Here is a 9,839-nt window from a genome sequence, read left to right as displayed (position 1 = left end):
CATCACATAACATATACCTGTCTATCTGGTAGTTTTAGGAGCTACGGAATTTTTGACAAATTAGGGCATTTTAAAAGTCACTCGCCAAAATAAAACCAACTATTTTAAACCATGGGGTACAAGGCCACAAATTTGCTTTAAAAAGCACCAAAAATTTAGCAATTTACCAAAATTAAAATTATTATTAATACGGAACATTTTAAATGTAAAGATTCTTTACATGTACTTACCACTGAATGCCATTGTCCTCTTTATCTCGTTCTCTCTGTCTCCTTCAACGCTAAACGTCACGAGGTTCTCTCCGTATTTTGTCGTCTTGTGCCGAGCTTTAATTAGAATACTCTTGACGGCAAGACCACACCCACTAAAATCAAATTTCCAACTGATGGAGGGAGGAGAAGGAGAATCAACCATTTCAACCATGTTGCTATCTTCAATTGAAGTAATATACGCCTATATATTAACAGTAAATGTTCAGTATATTATTAGTAAATTCTTAGTATATCATTAGTATATTATTAGTACATTTCATTACATCATTTTAGTAACACAATCTGTATCAGGTTATAGTAATAGTACATGTGACTGTGTCAGGTTGTATTACAATTGAACTTTATAATTACTTCATTGTTAAGCTATGAATAACAAAATACCACACACTGACGCACACACAGTGAACTTGTTTATCTACATACACAACCCAACAACCCGTAACTTTAGTTTCATTCCCTGCTCTGTCATATGTATCCTAAATTCCTTTTCTTTCCCTCCTTTCTCTTGGCCTCTCTCTCTCTCTCCATTCAATACAATATCAAAAAGTCCCTGTACATGTACATGTACTAGCTGTGAACTATACAAACCAACCATATGTACATGTACATGTACATGTACATGTACACACCAGTACCGTTCAAACTAACTATCATTATCTAAATGAGTTTAATTAGTTCCCAACAGGTGACACATGCTCCTCCATCCCTCCCTCCACTTACTGTGTCTTTATTGGTCTTTACTAATGTCAGTCTATCCATCTCATTGGATCCATTCTCCAGTCCATTGATCCTACACAGTGCAGGGCAGACAGTGTTGTCCCAATGGAGATAGTAACAGTCAGATATGGTACTGTATCTCATCCTGAACCTAATGGAAACAAATAGAATCTAATGTATCATGTATTTAGTATTATTATATTTATCATTATTATTATCATTATAAATCAAAACCATAAATTTGACATTTGTATAATCTCATTTGCTCACAAAGAGAGAGAGAGAGAGAGAGAGAGAGAGAGAGAGAGAGAGAGAGAGAGAACAAAGAGAAGAGAGAGGAAGACAGTAAAGAGACACAAAGCCTATACTCATATTAACACAATGTCCACACTCACTCACTAAGGCAGGAGATACCAATTACATGTCACTGAATCTAAAAAGGAACTGGCCTACACCAAAAGAGCATGAACAAGAAGCAGTGTATGCACATACTGCTGGCCGAGTATCCTGTTAGTATCCTGACACATGAAACACATGTGACATCAATTATACAACACATTACAACATTATCAGTGACAGTTAGAAGTACAAGTTTATTTTCAATATGTCAAGAGCTGTTGATGGTAAATATTGCACTAATAGCACTACATGTAAATGGCTTTAATAAATAAAATATTATAACATTATTTATTAAATTATTATTAAAAAGAATAGATTTTTATTTAGGAGTACCATGTACAGGTATGCTCTTAATTATTATTACATTTATTACTTATTTATTTATTTATTATTTATTAATCTCCTACACAAAAAGTAGTAGTAGGAGGAGGAGGAGGAGTTCTCCATAGAGATATGCACTCTGCCCTTAAAAATGTAACGTCAGATAGTGTAACATCCCATTACCATTACATCAGATATTCATAAAACAATAGGGACATTAATGCACTATACACATACCTCACATACCATGTCTAATGGACATTAATACAAGTATGCATGAATACTCGGGCAATATCAACATTATCATTATCATTGGAGGCTTTATAGTGGCCGTGATATTGGTGGAAGGACAGTTGGCTGGTCCAATAGATAACAAGTTCAAGTGAACCTCCGATTGCCAAATTGATCCTATCCACCTGTACTGTACATGTACTTCACTCTCTTAAAAGGTATCCTTTTCATGATACCATTGAGTCTTCACATTAACAAACCGACTTGTTAATGAGCTACCGAGACACTACAAAATGTTCTAGCAGTAACAGCTACATGTACATGTACATGTATGTACAATTACTGAACTCTATTTATCACAATTAATTTACAAAGACCAATCTAGCTAAAAATAGGATATTTCAGGGGATCAAAAAACAAAATAAAAGAGACTCAAAGTCTCCTCAATTCCCTGTACATATCAAACAGTAATTAGAATAATTATTATTAGCAACATGTTTCCTGCTAGTAGTGGACTATAGTCATCACAATAGGATCATCATGTTACACTGACAGGTGTACACTAGCAGCTGTATGTGTGTGTGTGTGCGTGTGTGTGTGTGTGTGTACAGTACTGTATTTTGTAGTAAATTGATACATCAAAGGGACTAAGAGGTCAACTAATACGTACACAATTATTAATAACAAAATAACAGGAATAGCACTATCACATGAAAGCAAGGAACTGCATGTACACGGTATTTCTATCTATTTGGAGCATAAAAATAACAATACTGCATTTTATAAGATAATAAGTATTGTAAGAGGGTTATTCATTAATAATTAATAATTATTATTATTGCATTAATTAGCAGTATATGTACATGCAACATGTCAATTTTTATTAATATTTGTACCTCTTTAAAGAGATGTCTTGCAGTGAAGGTTTGAATACGTGGCCACTTGATGAACCAGCTCGATATTCAGATGACATTCTACCGCTCATCTGTGACAAGAAAGGATAGAGAGAGAGAGAAAATTAATTTTATGTACTAGAAATATACAATAATATGGTCAGCTTACTGTTTCTATTAGCTGTTTAGGTTCCTTGAAAAAGTAAATGATTTTTGGTAAACTTCTTATTGACTTCCATGGAGCAAAAAGCAGTTTTATAGAAATTTCTTAAAGGCCCCACCTTTTATTAAAATTATAACACCCACGTAAAAACTAGTTATAAAAATATCTAAGCCACACTTTTTTATAACTGATTTTTAATAACTTTAGACCAGCCTTTATTAATAACTAGCACCGCCTTCTTTAATAAAATTTGGGCAACATGGTCGTTGAGTGGATTTTGGGTGATTTGAAAAAACTTAACAAAAGACAGGTATTGAAAAAGAGATTGTAATGAATACTAACCTCCTTTTTTTGAACAGCTATACTATCAGTTCCTTAGTCTTGGAATGATAGTGTCCTCAGCTCTCATGATATGGAAAGGACTGATGGTTGTCACTGGTAGCGAGAGCCCTATTGTAGTCGTATTGAGGTATATAATAATAGTGGTGGGCTTTAATTAGAATATTGGTCTTCATTGTTGTATTTTATTTTTTATGGGTTTAGGGGAAATAGTGTCATTGGGTGATATGGGGAATTAACAGTTTTAATTTTGGTGGAAATTTTATGTTGGCAATTTTGGAAACATTAATTTTTTGATTGACGTTGGTAATTTAAGTTTAAAAAAACAGGTCAATTTTTGAAAAATACCCAAGGCTATAGCCCATGGTTTTTTTCAAAAATGGCCCCAAAATCACTCCAAATTTTTATTACAGTTCCCGATACGTATTGATGTCCTTATGCTGTGTAGCATTTTTGAGTCGATTCCGATAAGAAATATCCAAGTTATGACCATTTAAAAACAGGCCAATTTTTGAAAAATACCCAAGCAAGTCTGAGTTGATTCCGACAAATATTTTTTGAGTTATGAGCAACCAAAGTACTCTCAAGTTAAAGTGCTATTATAGTAATTTTAGTAGTTGAGAGTTTTTGAGAAAAATAGATAATAAAATAATTTAGTTTGCATTGAAATGTGCTTTTAATTATTGTGTGTGGGCGGTAATTATAAGTTATTATATTTCTATTAATTTTTTAGTGGTAGCATGGAGCCGGCATTTTTTAGAGGTGACCTTCTTTTTTTAACAAATTATGAAGAGGATCCAATAAGGTCTGGGGAGATTGTTGTATTCAAAGTAAAGGACAGAGACATACCAATAGTACACAGGGTACTAACAGTGCATGAGGAGTAAGTGGGGAAGAGAGAGAGAGAAGGAGATACCGTATAGCGCTTTAATTTTGCGGAGCTAAAATTTCGCGGATTGATAAAAATCAATTTTTCACGAAAATAATTTTTGTGGATTCGCAATGTTAGTGCCACACCTTTAATGGCAATTGAAATTTTAGCGGATCTTTAATTTCGTGGTTTCATGCTAACCGCGAAAATAGCGAAAGCTTAGCTCCTCAAAAATAAAGCGCTATACGGTAGAGGTAGGGTATGTCTCAATATAATGTATGTTTTTCTAAAGTGATTGATTGATGACAGCTTTTGGCTATTCTGTTTACTATATGCAAGTATTATTGTTTTACATTTCCTTTTTTGATGTGTGTGTGCTTTGGGTAAACTTGCTGATAGTGATGTTTAAATGTTTTCACACCTTTTCTTCTTATGAAAGTGAAAGATGAACGCTCTACCACGTCTCATTACCCAGTCTACTTGTCTTGTTACAATAATGCATTCACATATATACATGTAGTTAAAGGTTTACTTGTTAATTTTCGTTACAAATTGCATACAAATTTTTGTTGTTCTTTTCCTCTCTCTCTCCCTCTATAGTCATAATGGTGAGGTATATCTCCTAACTAAAGGTGACAATAATCAGGTTGATGACAGAGGATTATATGCTCCTGGACAGCTTTGGGTTAAAAGGGATGAAGTAGTGGGACGTGCTAGAGGGTAAGTATCAAGTAATGTTAATTTATGTTAAATTGTGCTTTAGGTTCCTGCCATACATTGGAATGGTCACAATAATCATGAATGATTACCCAAAACTGAAAGTGAGAACATTTAATCATTTGCTGTTATCTTTATCTCTTCTCTCATGTAGTATCTTCTCTTAGGTGGTTTAGCAGTTTTTGTAATACTGCACAGAGAGCAGTGATCAGTATACATTAACTGATTCCATTGATCATTACAATTATAATCATTATTTTGTTCAATAAATTAGTAATATACTCTAATTGGAATCTTGCCATAAAATACTACAAAAATAACTCATAAAAACGTAGCAAGAACTAATTAAAAATTGACACAGTGAAAGCATTTTTAGTGAACACAGAAAAATAAATTATAAAGAAGTGTATGTGAATTAAGTGAAAACTTATAGTTATTGTACTGTAGGATTGTTAATGCTACCATATGTAGCAGCAGTAGAAATATAATTAGTATCATTATTATTATCATTAGCAGGTTGTTCAATGTTAGGTGGTGGATAATCTTCAATTGCAACTCGAACATGTTGTTCATTATATTCCAGTGGATTCTCCATGCGATCAGCAATCCAATCATCAACCACTAATGGCTGACTCTCTTCTTCTTGTTCTTCTGTATTAGCTGGTACAGTGCGATTGTGTAGCTTGTGATAGTTAATACAGTTAAGTATTGTCTTTATAATCTGGTATATGATGTATATTGGTATTATTATACCAAATAAAAAACTATTAAGTGCAAAAACTATAATACATGGTGCCGCATAATCAATTTGATCAGAATTGCTGTTGCTAACAATGAAAGCAATGTAAAATCCAGTTAGTAAAAATAACAGCATTACTTCAGTGAAATTGTGAATGTTTTTTTTGAAGGGACGAAATACAAAAACCATTATTGCAAGCAAAGATACAATGCAACATTGAACAGATAAGATTACTATTGAGAAAGGGCCAATAGAGTATTCAGGATTCGTGAAGTCAAAAAAATTAATACGACTGATTATGATAATAGCTTTTGCCATCAGGTATAATCCAGCAAAGAATCGATAATCATAAGTATTATTCTCAGTCCCATTCTTATAAGGACCAGTAAACACATCACCCAGTGATATCAGTAGCTGTTTCCTCAAATGTAAATGATCCAATAGCTTATGAAACCATTTGAAATGATACAACTGTATATAAAGTGATGGCAGAAGCATCATTATCAGTAGGACTGAGATAGCAAATGAACCAGCAATAGTATGGACACCATGAAAATAGTGAACATATGAATCATAAAAGAAAACTGTTGTTGCATTAGTGATGTTCTTGTAACGCAATAGTGTAATTGATGTATTAGCTAATTGAGTGAAGCAGAGTATATATATTGATGCTATAGAGTGAGTAAAAGATGGTTCAATGCCAGTCATACTCCAGAAACGAGCCATGCAACGATGAAATGGTCTAGTAATAAATACTACACACTTGTAACCTTTATCATACAATGTTATCCAAACATAGAGTAAGAGGAGGAGGAGCAATGGATAGAATCCTATCACATACCAAAAGGAAATGGCACCCAATGAGGACATGTTATGAATTATACATAGTGGATAGTTACCAAGAAATGGTGTGAAGTCTAAACTGAAGATGTTGCATGGTATTCCAAAAAAGATAACCAATTGGTTGTCAGCTGTTAGCGATGCATAATCAGAATAAGTGAAGAACATTACTTGTGAGCAAAAGACTAACCCATTAATTGATCCATTAGTTAATTGTATATTAAATATTATTATTATTAATACCATTAGTGTCATTGGTATTATTTCCAATCCAATGAATATTAATATGTTCATTAGATAGTCAACACATTGGACACATTTATTAATTTTATTAATAGACACTCCATGACCTGATGGACATATAGCACAGTAAGTCAAAGAATGTGAACTTGAACTGTTGCTATCACAGCATGCTTCACTAGTATAGGAGTCTGGATAGTCATAATAGTAATATAACAGCGGGTAATTTGGAAATGGACAATATTCCTGATTCATACACAATAGCTCACAGTATCCATCAATGTAAGTAAATGGTAGGTGACACATATTTGACAATGTTACATTCACCTTGTTAACAGTGTTGAGTTGCAATGGTCCCAATGTACTAACATTTAATGTTAGTTCAATGGAAACACTAGTAATGTTATCATAACATGAAGGTAACTTGTAAGGACTATAATTTAAATCACAATAATCATTACCATTGCTTATATGGTTACAAGTAATACTCTGTGAAATGGAATCATTTACACATACATATATATCATACACCCAAACAAATGCTGTACCATTACAATCAGTAACAGAAATACTAAACATAAATTTGTCACAGTAACAATCACTGTCTGAGTCATAATATGTTTGACATGATATATTTTCATTAATTGGTGTAACAGTTATATTAGGACAATCATTAAGTGACAGTGCATTATTATCTGGCATAGAAACAGGCTGCAGTGTAGTCATATTACCAATCATACTTACACTATTCCTTACTGGTTGCAGTTCAATGGCTTCTAGTGTATCATTACCAGGAGAATAAAGGTAGACAATAGTAACTGATGAACAGTTGTCTCTTACACCAGTAGCAATAGTTCCTCGTATAGCTAGATCAATAGTAGCACAAGGTGTTTGAACTCCTCCAGTCCAACAAGAGGTATTGTTGATACCATCAGATGAACTGACATAGATCCTACACTCCAAACCAGCAGCAGAATATACTAGAACAAGAGAAATAACGAACAACAATGGAACACTTGTACCAGACATTTTGTATGTTACTTTATAAATGATTACCAGAGTGATCGAATTTATGTAGTAAAAGGTGTAAATTTAATTTCAGTTTCATTATTTTTAATTTATTGAATGATTTGTAATGATATCAAGTTCTTTCACCTCCTTTAAGCATTCAAAACTACATTGATGATCAATAGCTTTGTTGTGAATACTATAATCTTTATAAGATGTCAATAAGACATTGAATAGTTAGTTATGTTTATGTTTAAAATTAAATGTACATGTAACTTATCCAGTGCATTAGGAGTCAGTGCTGTGCTTCCATGATATGGCAGGTTTAAAATTTTTAATTTACGTAAAAACTAGAGGGTGTGGTCACAATTATTAATTAAAAATGGAAGTGGTAAGTGAGTTTGTCTTATTTCTATTTTTATTTTAGCTTCTTTATTTTTAGGGCTACCCTAACACTAGAGGTATTAGTGTTCTAGAGCAACTTAAACTTTGCCTGTCTCACAATATCCAACTACAGGTACTGAATAAATCATGTGATTATCACGTGATCAAAACTCACTCCCATCTCTATTACTGTAGGCACAGTTAGAAGCATTCTTAAAGCAGCTGGATCAGGCTTTAAAAAGAAATGCAGACGAACAGGTATGTCTAGAATTAAAGATTAATTTTTATTATTTTAAAGTATTACGTACATGTATATACATTGTACATGTACCTTTATCAACCTTTTTCAGAGGTTATTACATTTGCATATAAAGTGTTCAAAGAATTTGATCTTGTTTATCAAAGTCTTTTAGATTTCTATTGTTTTATTATTGTTGTTGTTGTTGTTTATTGTTGTTGTTGTTTATAGGCCAAAGCTGAGATATTGAGTAAGAACCAGATACGGTATCCGAAGTGTAGCATCATGAGCTTCATGAAACCAAGAGCAAAGACACCTTACTTTGTGGACATGAACTTAAAAGTTAGTCATATTTATAAATTATTATCACTCTCTCTCTCTCTTTCCCTCTCTCTTCCTCCCCCCCCTCTCTCTCTCTCCCTCCCTCCCTCTCTCTCTCTCTCTCCTGCAGTGTCCTCCTCGTAATAAAGATGCTGAAGAAATGAAAGACAAACTATCAGAGGTATTTATCAATCCAACCATCTGGCTCAAGAATGACGACAAGAAGTTGATAGTCGGAGTGAGGCAGAAGAACCTTGAAAGACTCTCACGACCGATACAACAAAGGTGAAGGGAAAGGAGAAGTATTTAAATTTGTATCTCCAATTTTTTATATTAATAATTTTATGGACTTCCTACAAAATTATTATTATTATTATTATTATTATTATTACTATTATTATTATTATTATTATTTTTACTATTATTCTTATTATTAGGATGTTACTGAGTGATGTAACTATTGATGAACTTAAAGAACTTCAAGCTCAAATCACTGAATTAAAGTACAAGAAAGATAAGAATAATAATAGTACATACATGTACATGTACTGTACATATTAAGAGATTGAGTACACTATCTATTTTTATATATTTTTATATTTTCGTAACCTCTCTCTCTCTCCTCCCCAGGACTAAGAATGCCCATCAGTTGTTAGTCCATTCAGATGATCTGGACTGGAACACAATAGCATACGAACAGTTCAACTCTGAACACTCGGCCTACGACTGCTACCTTCGTTATAAGCACTTCCTTCAGGCGTCGGTCAACCACAAGGAATGGATGCCCAATGAAGTATGGAGGCTGAACGAACTAGCAAAGAAATACGATGGGTATAACTGGGAAGCCATTGCTACTGAACTCAACACTGGAAGAACTGCTGTCCAGTGTTTGAGGTGCTATAAGACCAGCTCTCATCTCCTTAGTAAAAAGTATGTCACCTTTCACTAACTTGAGTTTACAGCGTAGCCTCTCTATATAATGGAGACTTTGGGACAAGAAATTCTTATAGAGATGCCTTATTAATGCATGTATACACTAGGTGCTATCCGTTAAATGGAGGTGTACGCTATAGAGCGTCTGTCTATTAAGAGAGGCTACATGTACATACATGTACTGTAGTACTGATATTAATTTTATGTGTCACT

At 33.4% G+C, this 9,839-nt stretch overlaps 3 protein-coding genes across 4 annotated transcripts in view; 2 read left to right on the top strand and 1 right to left on the bottom strand.

Annotated features, from left to right (window-relative positions):
- The window catches only part of LOC109587114 (uncharacterized), a 6,168-nt gene extending 3,065 nt beyond the window's left edge, over nucleotides 1-3,103 (bottom strand). For both annotated transcript variants that reach the window (XM_020003343.1, XM_020003342.1), the window contains exons 1-4: nucleotides 3,003-3,103; nucleotides 2,837-2,925; nucleotides 993-1,140; nucleotides 231-453 (exon numbers count right to left, since the gene is read on the bottom strand). In XM_020003343.1, coding sequence (XP_019858902.1) covers nucleotides 231-453; nucleotides 993-1,140; nucleotides 2,837-2,925 — 460 coding nt within the window. In that variant the 5' untranslated portion in view covers nucleotides 3,003-3,103. The remainder of the gene's footprint in view (nucleotides 1-230; nucleotides 454-992; nucleotides 1,141-2,836; nucleotides 2,926-3,002) is intronic.
- A 102-nt stretch (nucleotides 3,104-3,205) lies between these two features.
- LOC100637056 (signal peptidase complex catalytic subunit SEC11C-like) lies at nucleotides 3,206-5,216 on the top strand. Its single transcript, XM_003390228.3, has 6 exons — nucleotides 3,206-3,306; nucleotides 3,356-3,465; nucleotides 4,069-4,218; nucleotides 4,807-4,926; nucleotides 4,970-5,027; nucleotides 5,078-5,216. The coding sequence occupies exons 1-6, from the start codon at nucleotides 3,256-3,258 to the stop codon at nucleotides 5,129-5,131; spliced, it is 543 nt and encodes a 180-aa protein (XP_003390276.1). The 5' UTR covers nucleotides 3,206-3,255; the 3' UTR covers nucleotides 5,132-5,216.
- Nucleotides 5,217-8,109: 2,893 nt separating this feature from the next.
- LOC109587113 (myb-like protein L) lies at nucleotides 8,110-9,693 on the top strand. Its single transcript, XM_020003340.1, has 7 exons — nucleotides 8,110-8,141; nucleotides 8,193-8,267; nucleotides 8,330-8,392; nucleotides 8,604-8,714; nucleotides 8,824-8,978; nucleotides 9,131-9,196; nucleotides 9,324-9,693. Exons 1-7 carry the CDS (start codon nucleotides 8,133-8,135, stop codon nucleotides 9,640-9,642), a joined length of 798 nt encoding a protein of 265 aa, XP_019858899.1. The 5' UTR covers nucleotides 8,110-8,132; the 3' UTR covers nucleotides 9,643-9,693.
- Nucleotides 9,694-9,839: the final 146 nt, after the last annotated feature.

This window comes from Amphimedon queenslandica, unplaced genomic scaffold, assembly GCF_000090795.2.
Source record: "Amphimedon queenslandica unplaced genomic scaffold, v1.1 AMPQUscaffold_12682, whole genome shotgun sequence".
Classification (NCBI taxonomy): Eukaryota; Metazoa; Porifera; class Demospongiae; order Haplosclerida; family Niphatidae; genus Amphimedon; species Amphimedon queenslandica.
This window is presented reverse-complemented; position numbering and strand designations above follow the sequence as displayed.

What these genes read in the sequence shown, in the direction of transcription:
- LOC100637056 (XM_003390228.3), top strand. Translation starts at nt 3,256, where the DNA reads ATGGTCGTTGAGTGGATTTTGGGTGATTTGAAAAAACTTAACAAAAGA. An exon ending in AAAAACTTAACAAAAGACAG is followed by an intron (nt 3,307 to 3,355) that starts GTATTGAAAAAG and finishes TTTTTTGAACAG; the next exon opens with CTATACTATCAGTTCCTTAG. An exon ending in ATGATTACCCAAAACTGAAA is followed by an intron (nt 5,028 to 5,077) that starts GTGAGAACATTT and finishes TCTCTCATGTAG; the next exon opens with TATCTTCTCTTAGGTGGTTT.
- LOC109587113 (XM_020003340.1), top strand. An exon ending in CTCACAATATCCAACTACAG is followed by an intron (nt 8,268 to 8,329) that starts GTACTGAATAAA and finishes CTATTACTGTAG; the next exon opens with GCACAGTTAGAAGCATTCTT. An exon ending in AAAGAAATGCAGACGAACAG is followed by an intron (nt 8,393 to 8,603) that starts GTATGTCTAGAA and finishes TGTTGTTTATAG; the next exon opens with GCCAAAGCTGAGATATTGAG.